Source organism: Gymnogyps californianus, chromosome 22 (assembly GCF_018139145.2).
Source record: "Gymnogyps californianus isolate 813 chromosome 22, ASM1813914v2, whole genome shotgun sequence".
Lineage (NCBI taxonomy): Eukaryota > Metazoa > Chordata > Aves > Accipitriformes > Cathartidae > Gymnogyps > Gymnogyps californianus.
In genome coordinates, this window is record NC_059492.1 from 3,707,726 (window position 1) to 3,726,381 (window position 18,656).

Consider the following 18,656-nt stretch of genomic DNA (forward strand, 5'->3'; position numbering starts at 1 on the left):
TTCCCGGGGCGGGGGGGGGAATAGGGCACCGTAGTGCAGGGCAGCCCGGTGCAAGGTAAGGGTTCTCCCAGTAAGGAATGGGGCAGCCCGGTGCAGGACAGCTGGTACAGGGTACAGGCTCTCCCGGTGGGAATTAGGGCGGCCCGGTGCAAGATAAGGGCTCTCCCAATAAGGACCAGGGCAGCTCAGTGCAGAGCACAGGCTCTCCCAGTACTCAGTGCGAGCCCCCCACCGTGGATCAACCTGCCCCAGCCATGGAGGTGCCCGGGACCCCTCCGGTCACCGGGAGCTGCTGGCAGGACCCGCTGGCTGTGGCGGGTACGACGGGCCGGCCGGTGTGCCGGACCCGGGGAAGGGCGAGCGGGCGGCGGGCTCTGAACGTCGTCTGCGTGCTGGGCCGGGAGCCAGCCGCCTGCCCCGCGCTGCGCAGCCTGCGCGACGCCTGCCGTCACCTGCGGGCACGCCTGCACACCATGCCCTTCGGCACCCTGGCGCTGGGTGACACCAGCACCCTCGACCGCTTCTACAACGCAGGTGAGGATGCCAGCTGCTCCGCCGGTGGCATCCCCAGCGTGGGGTTTCTATCACCCTCCTTTTCCTGCTATTCTGCCTGCTTATCCCAGTTGTCCGGGAATATCTGGGCCGAGTCCTTCCCTAGCCCCTGTGCAGCTCCCGGCAGAGCTCTGCGGCTGCGCACTCGGGTGGCTTGCTGTTCGCTTTTCTGCCTTCCTCCCGTTTACTTTCCAGAGTGGTTGGACATTTGCTGGGACGTCTTCCTCCCTGGCGTGGGTGTGATTTGGGAAAGGGTGTTTTATGGGGAGGGTTTGCTCAGGGTTCAACCCTGTGCCGGGGGGCAAGCGGGTGCCCCTCACTGTGGCCTCAGGTCCTGCGATGGCAGGGGCCATCCCCTCTCTTAGGCGATGCAAACCCCCAAACCCAGGGGTGGCTGGTTCGCCTGCCCCATGAAGTTGGGGTCTGGCGTCGGTCCTGTGAGCATCCCCGCTGTCCTGCCCGCAGACGTGGCCGTGGTGGAGCTGAGCGACTCCGTCTGCCAGCCCTCCCTCTTCTACCACCTCGGCGTCCGCGAGAGCTTCAACATGTCCCACAACGTCCTGCTGTGCTGCCAGGCCGACCTGCCCCCCCTCCAGGCCCTGCAGGTCAGTGGGGACGGGGACAGGGACACCCTGGCCCCCCGGGTGCTGCTGCTCCGGGGTGGGAATAGCCCCAAGTCCCTGGAGCATCCGCACCGGCAGGAGGGGGATCTCCATTCCCCCCTCCCCTCCCCGAGCCCGGCTGAGTTCCCACGGTCGTATCCTGCTCTGGCAGAGATTTCCCTGCGCCTGGATGGGATGAGGAGGGAGTGGCTGGGGACCCCGGTGAGCCCCGGAGCTGGGTGCGGGGTGCTGGGTGCTCCCCTGGCACCAACCAGCCAGGAATTCGGGAACAGGCGCTTTTCCCTGGGGAAAGCCAATTCCTTGGAAGCGAAACCTTCCGCACGGAAGGGGCCGGCGGGAGGGATTCTCGCCGCTCGGGGAGAAAAAAAAAAATGCAGCTGGGAGCACATCCAAAATGTCCCCGAACGTCACAGTGACTCCGGGGAGCCCCAGGCACCCGTTCAGAGACCCCTTCCCTGTGCCGACTTTGGCGGAGAAGCCGGCTGCATTTGCAGCCCTGCCCGGGGTGGGGGGAGTCCGCACACAACAGTCGCGGTGTGGGGGTGACCGGCCGCCCTCGCAGCTCGGCCCCGGCGTCCCTCGCTGTCCCTGGCTGTTTTCCGGGTAACTCCGATCCCTGAGCCAGAAATCAGCTGATTTCTTTTGCCGGGGACTCTCATTAAATCCCTCCTCCTTCCCTCTCTCCCCAGGACGACATCTGCCAGAAGAACTCGGTGCGTCTCTTTTCCCTGCGCTCGCTGCTGCGGTGCCGGGGGGGTTTGAGCTCCTCTCTCCCCCTGAGCTGCCTCTCCCCAGCCTCGGAGGGTGGATATTGCAGACAGGGAGTGTGACCTCTCCCCAAATCTCAGTTGGGGGGCCTCACTCGCTCAGAGCAAGTGCCAGGAGCAGCAGCATGGAGAGGTTTTGAAAGAACCAGGAGTGTTCACTCTGGAGTGTAGTGATGGCAGTCAGAGATAAAGCTGGTTTGTCTTTCCTTGCTAATGACTTAACGGAAGGTGATTGCGTCAGCACGGCCTGTATGATCTGGGCAGCATGGGCAGGCTTGGGGAGAGGGGGCTGGTCCATGACATGAGTAGAGGGACTCTCAGCTCGGCTGGCACCACCACTCACCCCTTCTCCCCTCCCTCAGGACCTCTGCAGCAGCTACACCTTCATCCCCTATGCGGTGACCCCCCAGAACAAGGTTGTCTGCTGCGACGCCGGGGCCGTGAAGTGCCTGACGGAGCTTTTCCAGCCCAGCTTCGAGACGGAGGCTGCCTTCACCCCGCTGGCAGCCCGGCTCATCCAACTGCTGGAGGGGGTCCCCACCGACTCCTGGTACTGCTGCCCACCCCTCCGGCTGCGGGCAAACCCCCAATGCCCACGTGGGCTGGCAGGGCTTGGCGGAGAATTGCCACCACCCCAAAAGCCCCACGTCTCTGCCCCTCATCGCCAGCGGGTATTTTCGGGAGACGATCCGGCGGGATATCCGGAGAGCACGGGAGATGTACCGGGGGGAGCAGCTGAGCCGGGAGCTGGCCCGCATCCAGCAGCGCCTAGACAGCGTGGAGCTGCTCAGCCTGGACATCGTGGTGAACCTCCTCCTCTCCTACCGCGACGTGCAGGTGAGGGCTGGGGGGGGGGAGATCCTGGGGAGGTCCCGGAGACCATATCAGCATCCCGGGGAGGGGGGAGCTCCACAGCCTCCCCTTGCTTGGAGGAGCTTGCAACCCCTAGGACTTGTCCAGTCCAGGGAGAGCATCGCTCCGTGGAGCCGGGGACGGGCAGCCCTGGGGCCACCGGCTCAGCCCCACCGCCGTCCCCGCAGGATTACGATGCCATCGTGTCGCTGGTGGAGACCCTCCAGGCGCTGCCGACCTGCGCCGTGGCCGAGCAGCACAACGTCCGCTTCCACTACGCCTTCGCCCTCAGCCAGTGAGCGATGGCGGTGGGGGGACACACGCACCCCCGGGCATCCCGACGGCACGGAGCTGGGGGGTCGGGGGACCGAGGGGCCGTGCTGGAGGTGCCGTTTGCCAAGCGCCGGTCGCGTGTGCGCAGGCGTAACCGTGCCGGGGACCGGGAGAAGGCCCTGTCGGTGCTGCTGCCCGTGGTGGAGCGTGGGGAGGGGCTGCGCCCGACCTCCTCTGCTTGTGTGGCCGCATCTACAAGGACATGTTCATCGCCTCCGGCCTCACCGACACGGAGACGAGGGACCGGGCTTTCTACTGGTGAGGCTGGGGACAGGGCTGGGAGCCGCCTGCCTGCCCATGCCCCTGTTTGGGGGGTTTGCAGGGGCTCTGGGGGCTTTCCGGGCAGTGCAGCCCCACATTCAAACCCCCCCAACAGCAACGCTGAGGCAGGTCATGCTAATTCCTGCTGGGCTTTTATATTTTTTTTACTTCTTTTGTGGCTTTTTCTGGTTTGGGAGCGCTCCCCCGTCATAGGGAGCAGCTCCAGGACCCCGCGGCAGCCACGTTTTGGCTGGCAGGGGGGTGGCAGCGGCCGTGCCCTCCACCCGGCATCTCTGCCCAGGTACAGCAAAGCCTTCGAGGTGGAGCCGAGCCTCCACGCAGGCATCAACGCCGCCGTCCTCCTCGTGGCCGCTGGCCACCAGTTCGAAACCTCCGTGCAGCTGCGGCAAATCGGTGGGTGCCCACCCGCGGGTCGGGGACAAGGACCCACCGGGGATGGGGACCAAGCACTGGGGTCTGTTGGCATCGGGGCACCTCTGGAGCAGCCGTGCCTGGGTGCGGGATTGCCGGCGGAGGGATGATGGGCTCCTGCTCCCGTGTCCAGGGGTGAAGCTGAGCTGCCTGCAGGGTCGGAAGGGCAGCCCAGGGGAGCTGCACTACTACTGGGACGTGGGCTTTTGCCTCGGAGCCGGCATCTTGGCCAACGACCTCAGCAAAGTCATCCAAGCCTCTGAGAAGCTCTACAAGCTCAACGCGCCAGGCTGGTATGGCACGGCACGGCACGTGCCCAGCCGGGCAAGAGTGGGTCTCCAGTCCCTGGTGTCTGTGCCCCAGGAGGGAGTTTAGGGGGTTTTAGGGGGTGCTGGGGACATCTCTCTCCTCTCTCACCCCCCATGTCCCCACAGGTACCTGGTCTCGGTCATGGAGACCTTCCTGCTCTACAAACACTTCCAGAGGAGCCCGCAGGTCCCCTCTGCCCGGCAGGAGCTGGCTGATTTCTGGCTGGGCTTCCTCCTCGAGGCATGCCAGCCCTTCGTTGCCAGGCCGCAATGCCCGGTGAGGGGCCCCACGGAGCCAACCCCTCCTGCCCGGACCCCTGAACGTCCCTGGGGACCAGCCGGCGGTCCGGGCTCACCGAGGGTTTGGGGAGGCACCAAGCAGCCCACCGGTGCCAACCCAGGTGGGAGGATGGGGGTGCGGGGGTGCAGGGATGCAGGCTGGGGACCCCAGCGGGTGGAGGGGCTCACCCCGCAGCCCCCCCGCTGCCACAGGTCCTGGTCCTGGAGCTCAACAAGGTCCTGTGCCCGGCCCGGCTGGCACTGCGCGGTGGCACGGAGGAGCCCGCCCTGACGCTCGCCCTCGTCTACCCCACGGAGGAGGTAGGGATGGGGCTGGGGGGGGCTGGGGGGGTCCCCACTGACCCCCTCCTCACCTGCTCCTACTCCTGCAGAAAGCGGCATCGAGCTGGACCTTTGCGGCCACGGCCATCCGGGGCGTCAGGTGAGCGTGTCCCCGATCCGAGGACGCTCCCGTGTGCCCACAGCCCCTCTGCCCGGCCCGTGGGCAGCATCAGCCCCAGCGCTGACAGGGTGGGGGGGGGGGGTCCTCTCCCTCCAGCATCTGCAAGTGTGACGAACGGGGCTGCTTCCTCTACGTGATGCACGCGGAGGAGGATTTCCAGCTCTACTTCCCCTCCCAGCAGCACTGCCGGTGGTGAGTGGAGGGGTGGGAGGCACAGGGACCCCCACGTTGCTGGTGGGGGCATGGGGGACCCCCAGTCACTGCCCTGCTGAGCAGGGAGGGATGGGAGCATGCTATTTCTTCCCTACCTTAATTTTGGGGGGAAAGGGGTGTCCTAGGGACCCAACCCCTGCAGCTGGGTCCCACAAAGCAGGGTGGCACAGACCCCCCCACTGGTGCCACTGGTGGGGGACAGACTGGGAGGGGGAGCAGGAGCCCCTCTGTGCCGGGGGGTCAGTGGTCAGGTCCCCAGCATCCTCACTGGGGCTCAGGACCATCATCCTCCCACCGGCAGGTTCTGCAACCAGATCCAGTCCCTTCTGGCCGAGCAGGCAGCGGGTGGCGAGGAGGTGCCCAGCCCCACGCAGCCCATCCTGGAGGTGAGATGGGGACACAGGGTGACATGGGGTGACACGAGGCGCCGGGTGGCACAGGCTGCCACCCCGCATCTCTGCCTGCAGTACAGCTACGAGTACTCGGAGGCGGGCAAGCGGGTGGTCCTGGGCAGGGGGACGTACGGGGTCGTCTACGCCGGGCGCTGCCTCAGCAACCAAGTGCGCATCGCTATCAAGGAGATCCCGGAGCGGGACAGCCGGTAGGTGCCATGCTGGGGGGGGGGAGGTCTCGGAGGGTCCCAGGGGACCCTGGGCAGCCCCTCACCCTGGTGTCCTGCCACGCAGGTACTCGCAGCCCTTGCACGAGGAGATCGCCTTGCACAAGCGCCTGCGGCACAGGAACATCGTGCAGTACCTGGGCTCCATCAGCCAGGACGGCTTCATCAAGATCTTCATGGAGGAGGTGCCAGGAGGTGGGCAGCGCTGGGGACAGGATTTGGGGGTCAGAGGGGGACACGTGGCCGTATGTGTGGCCTAAACAGGGGTGCCGCCCCCCTCCGTGCCCCCCCTTCTCCAGGGAGCCTCTCGTCCCTGCTGCGCTCCAAGTGGGGACCCTTGAAGGACAATGAACCCACCATCGTCTTCTACACCCGCCAGATCCTCGACGGGCTCAGCTACCTCCACGATAACCACATCGTGCATCGTGACATCAAGGTGAGGGAGTGGGGGGCATCACCCATCCTGGGGGCACGAGGCCTGACCCCCTCAAGGGGCACTGGGGAGCCAGGAGCTGCCCCTCCATGCCCGAAGCCCCTGGGGTGATGCCCTGCTTGAGCTCCAGGAGCCTTTTGTGGCTTGGTTTTATTTTGGGGTGCTCTTCCCGCACCAGGGAGACAACGTCCTCATCAACACGTACAGCGGGGTGCTGAAGATCTCCGACTTTGGTACTTCCAAGCGGCTGGCAGGCATCAGCCCCAGTGCTGAGACCTTCACGGGTAAGGGCAGCCTGGGGCTGGGGACTGGGTTCCCCCAACTTGGGGGTGGTGGGATGCTGAGGACCAGGCAATGATGGGGTCTGTATCCTTGTACCCAGCATGGGGAGAAGGAGAACCCACCCCGGGGGGAGTTTGGGTGATGGATACAGGCTCCTCTCACCCCTCCTCATCCTCTCCCCAGGCACCCTGCAGTACATGGCCCCAGAAATCATCGACCAGGGGCCGTGGGGCTACGGGAAGCCAGCGGATATCTGGTCCTTGGGCTGCACCATCATCGAGATGGCCACGGGCAAGCCCCCCTTCTACGAGCTGGGCAGCCCCCAGGCTGCGATGTTCAAGGTACCCATGGGGTTGGGCAGGGGATTGGGGGGGTTCCCCAGCCCTGAAATTGCCCGCCCTTGGGGTGGCGGGTCCCTTTGCAGCCCCACGAGTGTCTCCTCTCCAGGTGGGCATGTTCAAGATGCACCCAGAGGTGCCGGAGTCCATGTCAGATAAAGCCAAGACATTCATCCTGCGCTGCTTCCAGGCCGACCCGGCCAAGCGGGCGACGGCTGCCGAGCTGCTGCAGGAGCCCTTCCTCGCCGATGCCAGGAGGGCCCGGAGCCGACGCGTGCCCCCGGCGGGGGGTGAGTCTTGGGGGGGGGCGGGGGGCACATAGAGGAGGCCTGGCATGAGCTGCTAAATAACCATTTCCATCTCCATCATCTCCCTGGCAGGCGATCTCCCCCACGTTGGGCAGCAGGATGGGGATGTGGAGGGCAGCGACGGGAGCAGGGGGTGTTCCTCAGCCAGGCAGGACGCCCCGGTGAGGGGCACAGCGGGGCTCCCATGCCACCCCGGCGAGGCAGCCTCCAGCTGCAGCTACTTGGGGTAGGGTATCCCGGGCATGGGGGGGATGGAGGGACCCCAGGGGGGTTGGCTTTCTGCCTCCCATGACACCCGCTCCCCCTGCCATGTTCCAGCACTGCACCCCGGGATGCCCCTTCATCATGCCAGGGCATCACATCCCTCCCCATTACAGCTTGGGGGGCTTACAGGGGGTCCCCTATGCCCTCTGCCAAGCCCAATGGCTGTGCCCACCCTGAGGCCACACTCCTAAATGCCTGAGGCTGGGGGGGGGGGGGGGGAGCAGTGCCAACCCTGCCTGCCTCCCCCCCAGCACTGCCCAGGGCTCGGCCAGCTCCGACCACAGCCTGCGCTCGTCCTCCCCCGAGGAGAGCGGGGACGGGTTCCTCCTGCGGAAGGACAGCAAGCGCCGGGCCACGCTGCACCGCGTCCTCACCGCCGAGGCGCCGGGCATCATCGCCGCCTTGGAGGAGAGCCAAGTGGGTGCTGGGTGCCTGGAGGTGGGGGATCTGCACAGCAGCTGGGCAGAGGGTGGGCATGGCGGCAGCCCCTGAGCATCTCCCTTGCCCACCCAGAGCACGGCGGGTGCGAGGTTGGGCTCGGAGCATCTCGCCCAGCTGCTGAGCTGCCTGCGGAGCTACATCCAGTGCCCCAGCCAGCACCGGCTGCGCCAGGAGCTCCTGGCACTGCAGAGCCAGCTGCGGGCAGAGGGGCTGAGCCTCCCCCACCTCCAGGCTCCCCTCTCCGGCTTCCAGGCAGTGGTGAGTGGCCAGGGTGGAGTGGTAGGGTGCTGAGTGGGCGATGCCCTGGTGCAGGCGATGCCCTGGTGCAGGCGATGCCCTGGCACGGCGATGCCCCTTCCAGGTGAGACGGGTGCTGCGCCAACATCACATCAAACCCCACTGGATGTTTGCACTGGACGATGCCGTGAGCCAGGCGGTGCAGGCGGCTTTCACCATGCTGGTGAGAGGTGGGTGGCACCGGGGGACGGCTGGGACACAGGTCTGGGTCCCACCACCATGGCTGGGTGGGTGGAGGAAGAGGGTGGCTGGCCTGGGGTGGGGTGGGGGACTTTGGGGCGCTGGGAAAGGGATATGAGGGGGGAGCCAGCACTGGGGCAGCCTTGGCTGGGCCCAGCTCCCCATTTTGTCCCCGGTGCTCGCCATCGGGCACCTCTCTGTGCCCATCACTGCCTCTGTCCCCACAGACCTGGGACTGAAGGCCGGCTGCCTGGGGGGGGATGGCACCAAGGACACGAGTGACAAGGATGACCCCGTGCCGCCGAGGCTGTCCATCCCCAGGAGCCGGCCCCAGCGGGACAGCACCAACTGGGGGCTCAGCACCGACCCCAGCACCTGGGCAGACCCCCTGCCCTCCCTGCAGGCACCCTCGGCACTGGTGGCACAGCTCTGCCATCTCCGCGTGGAGACGGGCAGGTAGGGCTTCACCAGTGCTTGTGCCTCCATCTCCCCGGGTGCCAGTCCGTGCCCCCCTGGGTGCCAGTCCATGCCCCGTTCTCCCCCAGGCTGCTCCAGGAGCTGGCCGAGAAGGAGCAGGAGTGCCAGCGGCTGATGCAGCAGGCGCTTCGCTCCAGGGACGAGGACGCTGTGGTCCCCAGCCGGCCCCAGCGCAGTGGGGAGCATGGGGAGGCCCCCCGAGTTGCTTCGCCCCGGGGCAGGATCACTCGCCCCCAAGCCCCTCAGCCTGGGGACAGGCTGGTCCCCTCCTCGAGTGGCTGCAGCGGCACGGCACGGACCCGGCCACCACGGCCACGGTGAGGCCTGCGGCCACTCGGCACACAGAGCTACGTGGGGGCTGGGGGGTCAGGCCCCCCTGGCGTGAGCAGGGCAGCCCCCCCCCAGCATTGCCCCCCAACACCCTTGCCACCTCCCACAGCTCCTCTCCCACGACTTCACCCTGCGGGACCTGCTGGGCTGTGCCACCCGTGACGACCTCTTCTACGTGGGGATCAGGTACCCCTAGCCCCTGTTGCCCCTCCTGGCTTGGCCGGGGCGAGCGGGGTGGCAGCGCTGGCGGGGGGGGGGGTCAGACATGGCTTGGCCCCTCCCTCCAACAGCCCCCATGTCCCAGCAGGCGTGGGCCAGCGTACCGCCTCTGGGCAGCCATCCTGGAGCATCGCCGGACCCTTGCCCAGCAGGAAGGGGAGTGAGCCCCCACCCCAGGGCTGTGTCACATCCCCGGGGGGACCCAGCCACCAAAGCTGATGCCACGGAGGGTGGCAGGACTGTGACGAAGGGGACAGCCCCATGCCGGGAGCAGGCGGATGCAGCGGCTCCAGGCCCACGCTGGAGGGAGAAGTGGGGGTATAGTACCCACAGCAATAAACAGCCACCAAATGTGCCCACCGGTGCCGCTTCATTGCTGCCGAAAGGCGGGGCGGAGGGGGGGGTACAGACCCCAACCCCACACAGTGATACTCTGGGTGCAGCTCTGTCCCCCCACCCCGGATCCCGCAGTCCCACTGGCACCGGGTGGTCCGTGCGGGGCTGGGGGCTATGCCCGGGGGACGAGGTTGGTCCGTAGGGGCAGCAACGCTTCCACCCACTGCCCGGGCTGCTGGAGCAGGCGTCCCCACACCCCCCGCTCCTCCGCCGTCGAGTCCATCCAGCCCACCGGCAGCCCGTAGCTGCTCCCTGCGGAGAGACCACCGCCGTCAACCCCCCGGCCACACCACTGCCACCTCCCCCCCCCGCCACCCCACAAGCCACGGGGGGGCACCCTAGGGTGCCCGGGCTCCCACCCTCACCTGTGCCCAGGCTGAGGCGGATGCCGCCCAGCTGGCGCTTGGAAAAGGCTTCGTGGTGCCAGAGGGTGAACTCGGCGCACGCCTCAGCCAGGTCCTTGGCCTGGAAGCCATCGTACACCATGGTGTGGTTAAAAAGGGGATTGAGGCTCCGCTTCACCACCCGCGTCTTCTGCCGGCTCGCCTTGCTGTCATCCGGCAGGACGTAGCTGGGGGTGACAGCGGGGTGAGGGGAGGGGACACAACGAGCCCCTCCGGGTGCCCACCCCGGCTGCCACCCCCTTCTTACCACTGCACGAAGGCATCCACAGTGCCGCTCTGCAGGGGGATGAGGCTCTGAGCATCCTTCACCCAGATGTGCAGCTCGCCCGTGGGTGGCAGCCCCCCGCCTGCAGGCGAGAGGGGTCAGGGGCACCCTGCCATGCTGGACCCCCCTCTGCCCAGCACCCACGGGCACCTCTCACCTTCCGAGCCGGCGGGGATGAACTTCAATGCCAAGTTGAGGTTGCCCCGGCTGGCGAGGCCGTCTGAGGAGATGGGCGTCTGGGGAGGATGGGGGGGTTATGGGGGGCTGTGGATGGGGTGGGGTGGGGGGGGTGGGGGTGGGGGGGGATTGGGGACTCACCCGGGGCTGGAGGCTGAACCACTCGGGGCGCGTGTTGGCCCAGTCCCAGGCGCCCAGCGCGATCTCCACCTCCCCCAGGAAGAGGTTCCTGCCCAGGCTGTCATGGTGCCACACTGAGAGGTTCAGGGTCCGGCCCTGCAGGTCCCTCTTCTCCAGCTTGTACTGGCAGGGAGGGGACACAGACAGGGTGAGGTTAATCTGCCCCCACCCATCCATCCCAGGAGGACCCCCCCCCCCAAAACCACCCCAAAGCAGAGTTAGAAACCTTGAGGGTCTCATTGAAGATGGGATCTAAGCTCCTCTTCCGCACTGTGGTCTTGCGCTTGCTGCGGTTGGACTTATCCGGCAGCAGGTACGTCTTGATGTACCTGGAGCCAAAAAATGAGGTGGATGCAACGGGTACCACCGTGGGCATCGCCCGGGCATCGCCGCTCGGGGCCGGGGCACTCACGGGTCCGACCGCTGCTTCTTGGCCTCGGCCAGCTCACGGCACCGCAGAACGTGGACCTGCAGCTCTTTCTTGGCCGGGTCGTAGCAGAGGGAGAACTGGACGCAGCCCCGCACGGCCACGCTGCCCAGCTCACCCTCGCTGTACAGGCTCATCAGGCTGCCGCTCAGCTGCAGGGTGGTGGGACAGGGTCAGGGGGGGCTGGAGAGGTGACCCCCACCCCAACAGCCCCCAGCCCCGTACCGTGGAGGAGCTGAGGCTGGACACGGAGGAGCTGGTGGTCAGCAGGTTGCTCGGAGGCACGTGGCCGTTCTGCGGGGACACCCGGCCCAGGGATGCCGGATCCGTCTGGGGGGTCCCTGGCCCCTGGCAATGCAAAGCAAAGAGGGGTCAGCATCGCCCCCCCGGACCCCCATCCCCAGTGCGGGCTCCTGAGGGCACCCAGCTCCCAGCAACTGCCCGGTGCTTGGGCAAAGCCAGTGCCGTGCTGGCTTTGCACGCCCCAGACAGCCCCCCCAACCCCATACAGCCCCCCCAACCCCATACAGCCCCATACAGCCCCCCCCAACCCCATACAGTCCCATACAGCCCCCCCAGTCCCACCATCCCACCTGCCCAGCATCGGGGCCGCTGCGTGCAGAGTCGGGCTCCTCTTCATCTTCCTCCGCGCTGGATGTGCCGAAGGGGTTCCCACCTACTGTGTCACCTGCAAGGGTGCGGTGTGGGTGGGGGGTCCTGACGCAGCGGGGATGGATAGGAGGGAGGTCCCCTTTTTTCAGCAAGAGGAGTGAGCAGGCGAGCGAGGGATGGGGGGCCATGATGGGGAGCCCGGGAGGAGGTAGGAGCCTCGTAAGCAGTGCTGGGGGGCTCCAACCTCCCCAGTCTCGACAGCACCGACCCCTTCATCACGGTTACCTGGCTGGGCCGGGATGTCCTGCTGCCTCGCCGGGACATCACCCTGCCGCAGGGGCTGTGACACCAGGGTCCCCTCCAGAGCCAGGGCTGTGGGGCTGGGCTGTGAGGTGGCACATAGGGGAAAGGGTGAAAACAGGCACCCCGGGCACCCTCCTCTCCCCTGCCTGCTCCCCTTGGTCCAAGCCCCTCTGGGTCCCTGGGGTCAGGGTGGGGGAAATCCCGCGGGACAACCCCCATCGCTCCCCACACCATGGGGGTCAGGGTCATACTTTGCAAGACCACGCACAAGGCTAGCCCCAACGGCAGCACCCTCCTGGGGTGACACTGCGGCCCCAGGGCCACGGCAGTCAGGGTGACCCAGGCTGCAGGGCGCTCCCCCACTGACCGAGCCCATCACCGGGGTGTCGGGGACCGGCTGCCGGCTCTGCCGTGCTGGCTTAACCCCCCCTCACCAGGCACTGACCTGGGGCTCTGCGGCCGCCTGCGCCTCCTTCGTAAGGGGGCTGCGAGAAGAGCCGATAATTAGTTTCTCTCCACAAGGCATCAGGCTAATGAGCACTTTCTCCCCCCCCTCCCCGCATCCCCACAGCTATTTATAGAGCCGGGGTCCAGCAGGGTGACAGAAAACCCCCTGGGTGGTGGACAGACAGACAGACACCGGCACGGTAGACAGATGCCGGGACGGTGCAGCTCTGGCTGTGCCATCCCCTTCACCATGGGCTCTACTCCCACTTCCCCAGCTCCAGTTCCCCCCGGGCATCCCAGAGCCGTGCCACCCCCAGCGGGGTACCGATAAGAGATGCCAGCGGCCCTGGGACACCCTCACCTCTCCTCCGGCTCCGCCACACCATCCTCATCCTCCTTCTCCTCCACCAGCGGCTCACCAATGACCTCCAGCTCACCCGGACTGGGGCCACGCTCCGGGTCACCCACTCCTGGGGACATCGGGGACCTCAGCGGGCTGAGCCCCGGCCCCCGGCATCCCCCCCGTGTCCCCATCCCTCGCCTACCCCGGGGCCACCTCCTGCGGCGGATGGAGGCGCGGACGAGGTCGGAGCCCAGGTGGTGCCGGTGGCGCTGGGCACGGACATCGCAGAACCAGTCCCCGGTGAGGGTCCTCAGCCGCGCCGGGTCCGACACCGACTTGCGGAGCTTGCTGGGGCGGGAGGGTGGCGTTGGCTCCCCCCACCTCGGTGCTGCCGTCGATCCCTGCGCCACCATCCCCATCACCCTTCCCAAGCGACTGACGGAGCCACCATGACTGGCCCTGGGGACACCAGCCACCGTCTCCCAAGGGTTTTGGGACCCCCGATGCCTGTGTCACCCACCACAGGGCTTCACCCTGTCCAGGCTCAATGGGTGCCCCCATCACCAGGGAAAGAGGACCCCCAGCCTGGCTGCTCTGTCCCCAAGGGGGATGGACCCCAGGCTGGCTGCTCTTGGGGGGTTCACGCTGTCCCCAAGGGTGACGCTGAGCAGGGGACCCCCCACCTCACCTGATGCGCCCCTCCTCACACCGGCGGAGCTGCCAGTCGCGGCGCAGCACCTCGGCGATGGCACGCCGCTCCTCCTCCGTCAGGAAGCTCAGGTCCAGCAGTGCCTCGCCCCTCAGCTCCAGTGCCATGGCAGGGCAGGGGAACACGGCGGGGGGGCCCCGGGGTGGGTGCCAAGAAGCAGGGGGCTGCGGCTGGAGGGGCTCAGCGTGCCGGGCATGCACCAGTGATGCTAGCATCTGGAGAGGGTCTTCGGGGCCGCTTTGGGGTGGGAATCATCCTGACCCTCTGCAAAGAGATGGAGTGGAAGCTCAGCATGCACCACCCCCCACCCCCCCACATTGCACCCCAAAAACACCCCTGGGACCCCCAATGGGGACAAACTGAGGGGTGGGATGATGCCGACGCCAAGGGAAGGAGCACAGGCAATCCTGCGGGCAGGCTGCAGGCAGGCTGAGGGAAGCCCTGCCACTCCTCCTGCTGCCAGGCCCCGCTGCCAGCCCCGTGCCAGGACCAGCCCTGCCTGCAGCCCCTGTTTGCAAAGGGTGTTTGCTCAGAGACGGCTCTGCCCCTGCCTGCTTTCCCACGGGTTTCATCGGGTGCCGCGGCACCAAGACGGGTGGCAGAAGGCGGCTTGGCTGCACCCACGATGGGCTGAGACCGAACCGGGCTGAGACCGAACCGGGCTGAGACCGTACTCAGCTCATCACAGCTCCCAGGGTGGAGGGTGTGGCAGGGGCTCTTGCCCTACTGCCCGGCGTTGCCTCACCACTGCCCTTCCTGGCCCCAGCGTTGCGAAAGCGCTGCTCGGCACGGAATGCCGAGGGCAGGAAATTGCAGCAGCGGTGGGGCAGGATCAATCCTGCCGCCCCCCGGCCCCCCGCCACCCCAGGCGCAGCCACCGGACGTGAGCACCGGCACGGCCGCACCCCGACATGGCTGTGGGGCTCCCGCCTCCGCCGTGGGGCTCAGACACCAGTGGCCCTGTCCCCAGCCCCAAAGGTGACTCTGTCCCTGCCCCACAGGTGGCCCTGTCCTCAGCCCCACAGAGGGTCCTGTCCCACCTTCATGGGTGCCCTTATCCCAGCCCCATGGGTCACCCTGTCCCTGCCCCACAGGTGGCCCTGTCTCAGCCCTGTCCCCAGCCCCATGGGTGCCCCTGTCCCAGCCCTGGGGGGGTCTCAGACACCCCCCAGCATTGGGGACCCCAGCCCAGGACCCAGCGCAGGATCTGAGCACATCGGTGCCGGTGGACGGGCTGGGTGCCAACCCCACCACGGACCCCCCCCGCAATGCCACATGGACACCCCCCGCTTCCCAGCACCCTGCTCCCCATGCTGGGCACAGGGGAAGCTGCAGCACCCACCAGCACCCTGCACCCAGCCAGGCTGCACCAGGACTGGGTGGGGGGTCTCGGGGGACACGTACCGGCTGTCACTGGGGCTGGGACGATGCCGCTGCCTCCCCGCCGCAGCCCGCTCGTATCCTGTTTACTGGCAGCACTGGTGGGGGGGGGTGTCCCCCACCCCGGAACAAAGCCAGCACCCAAAAAAGTCACCCAGGTCTGGCCCAGGTGCTGCCGCGGTTCCCCAGTCCCCGTGGGGACCCCGGTGGGTGGGCACAGCCGGGGCGTAAACAAGCACCCACCTCCTGCGCCCGCGGGTGTGCAGAGGGGTGCTGGGCACCTGGCCCCCCCACCCTGCACAGGAGACCAGTCAAACCAGTTCAACCTCCCCAGTAAGCCACAATTGGGGGGTGCGCATCTCCCTTTTTTCTTTGCAAGCAGCCCGCCGCGATGGAGGCACGAAATGCCCCCCCCCCAAAATGCACCCAGGCTCAGCCCCCCCCGGGACCCTCCCCAGTCCCCTGGGGACTGCCAGGCCACAGCCACCCCCACCACAGCCCAGAGCTGCACCCCCCAGCACCCCCCCCACCTCCTCCCTGCACCAGGGGTCCTGCAGCCCATCACCGTGGCCTCGGTCCCCGTCCAGCCCCACCAGCCGGCCCACGCTTCTGGCACAGCATGGGGACGATGAAAGCCACCGCAGAAATTCGGGTCCCAGAGACCCCATCCCATCCCTCCTTGGTGGGGAGCAGAGCCGGGGGGGGGCTGCAGCCCCCCCAAGCAGGGCAAGAGGAGCTAGACCCCAAACCCCCCCACCCCAGGGTGCCGGTGCAGCCCCGTCGTGGGGCAAGCAGTGGGGTCAGCCCCCACAGCTGCCCTTACCTGCCCAGGACTGCGTGTGGGGGTCACGGTGGCTCGTTCCCCCCCCACCCAGCACCCCACGGGGACCCTCGTGGCGGTGGGTGGCCCCCGGTCCCCACCCTCGGCAGGGTGCTGGCGGCCTAGAGCTGAGTCAACCGCAGGCGAGCAAGCGCCTCCTCGCCCCGGCGGCACGAAAGCAGGGACTGGAGCCAGCAGCACCCGCCGGACGGGACTGAACTGGGCTGAACTGGGCTGAACTGGGAGGCGTCAGGCAGCCTGGGAAGGGGTGGCGCAGAGGGGAAGCTCCCCCGGGGTAGAGGGGGTCCCTGAGCTCGGTGGAGGCTCGAAGCCAAGGGTGTGGGTGTGGGGATGGGGTGGGACACCCCCCCTCCCCGTCCTCACCCAGGGGTTTCTGGGGAGCACACAGGGCAGGATGCGGTCTCGGGGTGCCTTATCCGGAGCAGCTGTGGGAGAGGTCCGGGCTGTACTGGGGGGACTGGGCGGACTGGTCTCTGTTGGGCATGGGAGGGGGAGCAGTGCATCTGCCCTCCCCGCAACACCCTGCAGCCCCACCCCACCCCAAAAGCCCAGTGTGGGGTCCCTGGGGCTTTGCAGGACCCCCATCCCACAGGGTATCCCGGCCCCATGGCTCCCATCCACGGGACAGCCCCATCCCACGGGACAGCCCCAGCCCATGGGGCAACCCCAGCCCCCCAGTCTCATCCCATGGGTACCCACAGCCCCTATCCCATGGGTACCCCAGCCCCACAGCTCCCACCCTGCCCGGCACAATCCCATCTTGCCCTGAAGGGCTGAGGCTCCCGACCACTCAGGACAAACTTGGGTGCTCAGCCCCACGCAGGATCAGGCCAGCAAAGCCTAGCAGTGGCAAACCCAGGGCAAGAGCATCCTTCCCTGGCACAGCGGGAGCCTGTGCCTCAGTTTCCCTCGATCACAGGGGGAGGGCGGCTGGCTGGGGGTGGGGGTCAGGCTCCCCACCAGGCTCCAGCCATCACCCAGCCAGCTTTATGGGGAGATGGCAGCGCTGCTGGGGGAGGAATTGCAGCAGGGTGCAGCGGCAGCAGCCTGGCAGCACACACCGAGCACAGGACCGCAAGAAAAGGGGATTATTTTTAGCGTGGTTTCTAAGGAAATGAGACTTTAGTGACGGCTCTGTCTGTCTGTCTGTCGGCCGTCCTCCCCTTCCTCCCCTCGTAGGGCGCTTGCTGCTCAGCTCTGGCGGAGAGAGGTCCCAGCTGGACGAGGTCCCTGGTATGGATGCTCTGGAACTGCAGCGAGTGTTGCCAGGTCTCTGCAGGAGGGGGCAATGGCTCGGGGACTGTTGTGTCCCCACAGGGGTGCCTGTGGGCTGGTGGCTCAGCTTCGGGTCACTCAGCGTGGGCATCGAGCCCTTTCTGTGCATCCCGGATCCTTCGTACCGGCAACGTCCAGAGCGAGAAATGTTTATCAGCTGAGGCTGGGACAGGAAAGGACGTGGCAGGATCCGTCCTCTGCTCCTGGATCTCTGGAGATGGATGGACAGATGGATCGGTGGATGGATGGATGGACAGATGGATGAATGGTACTTGACACCCCAGTGATGGGCTTGCTCAGTGGGCCAGTGCCGCTCCTTGGGGCCACGGGCAGGCAGCTCAGGGCAGCCTTGAGCACGGCACGGCACAGACAGAGCCAAACCCCGTGGCCAGAGGCGTGGGGGAGCTGTGGGTCACATCCTGCGGTGTGGTCCCCCCACCCCGTCCCTGGTGACCCAGAGGGGTAGTGAGTTTGCTGGGTCTCAGCCGCAGCCGCTGCCGCACTGCAGTGCCCGTGGAGCAGAGCCTCCCTCGGTGCCTCCCTCAGCCCGGGGCGGCCGTGGCCGGAGGCTGCGTCAGCCCGGTGACACCCGGGAACACCCTGGCCACCAGCACAAGGCAAGCAGGGCGCTGGGTCAGCCCTCAGGGGATGGTTTTCCTTGCAGAGACCCTGGAGCGAGCCAGGCAGCTGCGATGGCCTGCAGCCCGGCTCCAGCCACCTCCCGAAGCAGCATCCAAGGGAGAACCCCCCCCCTTCTGTCCCCTGGGTGCCAGGTGCCGGGTGCTGGGTGCTGGCTGCTGGGTGCAGGGTGTTGGCAGCATCCCCGTGGGTACACAGAACAGGTTCTGCCTCATTTTTGCGCTGGGCGTTCGGGCAGCGGGGAGGGAGCGGGGGCGAGGAGCAAGTCCTGTCCCGCTCCCCAGCCCTGCTCCCCCCCTGAGGACTTGTTCTTCAGGAGGCGCAGGCAAGCCTGGCTCTCCCGGGGGGGAAACTGAGGCAGGGAGCATGCGCTAGGGCATCGGAAGCGTCTCGCCTGCTGGTGGGTTTGCAGGTGGGGGAGTGGGGCAGCACCCACAGCATCAGCACCCTGGCTGGGTGGGCAGCACCTGTGGGACCACCGGCTGAGGGCACCCAGGGTGGGCTGCAGGGCCGGGGGGGCATCGAGGGAAAGGGAGGCTTTGAAGGCTCCTGCGGGAGCTGAGCTCCACGGCCACCAGCTGCCAAGAGGATCTCCGGAGAGATGGGGGCCCTGGAGCAGCCCCAGCCCACGTCCCCCCAGCCAGGAGGTGCTGAGGGGAGCATGGTGGCGGGGAGAAGGCCGGGCGGGATGGGGGTCCCTCTCCCAGGGACCCTGGAGCGGAGGGCAGGGCTTCATCCTGACCCACGGAGCCCACGCAGGCAGCGGATGCAGGAGATGCTAAATCCCCCCCACAGGCACCAGTTGCAGGACACAAACATCTCTGCAAACCCAGGGTGGGGGGGCTTTCACACCCCAAAGCTGCCCCACAGACACACACCCTCAGCTGCCTCCCCCAGCCCCAAACCCCCCCTTCCCTTTCTGCCTTCGCTTTTACACAGCCACGTGCCCCCCCCGCAGCGATGGGGCCATCTGGCCCCGGCCCCCTC

General features: G+C 67.3%; 2 protein-coding genes across 2 annotated transcripts; one reads left to right on the forward strand and one right to left on the reverse strand.

Annotated features, from left to right (window-relative positions):
* The first annotated feature begins 254 nt into the window (after positions 1–254).
* MAP3K6 (mitogen-activated protein kinase kinase kinase 6) lies at positions 255–9,502 on the forward strand. The gene is given in 30 exon segments (XM_050909704.1): positions 255–534; positions 1,018–1,157; positions 1,865–1,888; positions 2,305–2,492; positions 2,611–2,779; positions 2,983–3,089; positions 3,216–3,280; positions 3,283–3,385; positions 3,690–3,802; positions 3,954–4,113; positions 4,255–4,405; positions 4,621–4,728; positions 4,800–4,849; positions 4,967–5,062; positions 5,385–5,469; positions 5,551–5,684; positions 5,770–5,897; positions 6,002–6,138; positions 6,314–6,419; positions 6,601–6,763; positions 6,861–7,045; positions 7,136–7,289; positions 7,579–7,744; positions 7,841–8,026; positions 8,130–8,239; positions 8,618–8,701; positions 8,791–8,929; positions 8,932–9,039; positions 9,162–9,238; positions 9,360–9,502. Coding segments are annotated over 30 exon segments (3,792 nt in total). The 3' UTR covers positions 9,436–9,502.
* A 131-nt stretch (positions 9,503–9,633) lies between these two features.
* SYTL1 (synaptotagmin like 1) lies at positions 9,634–14,983 on the reverse strand. The gene is made up of 15 exons (XM_050909890.1): positions 14,939–14,983; positions 13,514–13,798; positions 13,028–13,173; positions 12,844–12,952; positions 12,481–12,520; positions 12,018–12,117; positions 11,714–11,808; positions 11,346–11,468; positions 11,106–11,272; positions 10,920–11,022; positions 10,655–10,816; positions 10,494–10,572; positions 10,319–10,418; positions 10,033–10,238; positions 9,634–9,919 (listed from the first exon to the last, which is right to left on the reverse strand). Exons 2-15 carry the CDS (start codon positions 13,747–13,749, stop codon positions 9,780–9,782), a joined length of 1,806 nt encoding a protein of 601 aa, XP_050765847.1. The 5' UTR covers positions 13,750–13,798; positions 14,939–14,983; the 3' UTR covers positions 9,634–9,779.
* Between the last annotated feature and the right edge of the window lie 3,673 nt (positions 14,984–18,656).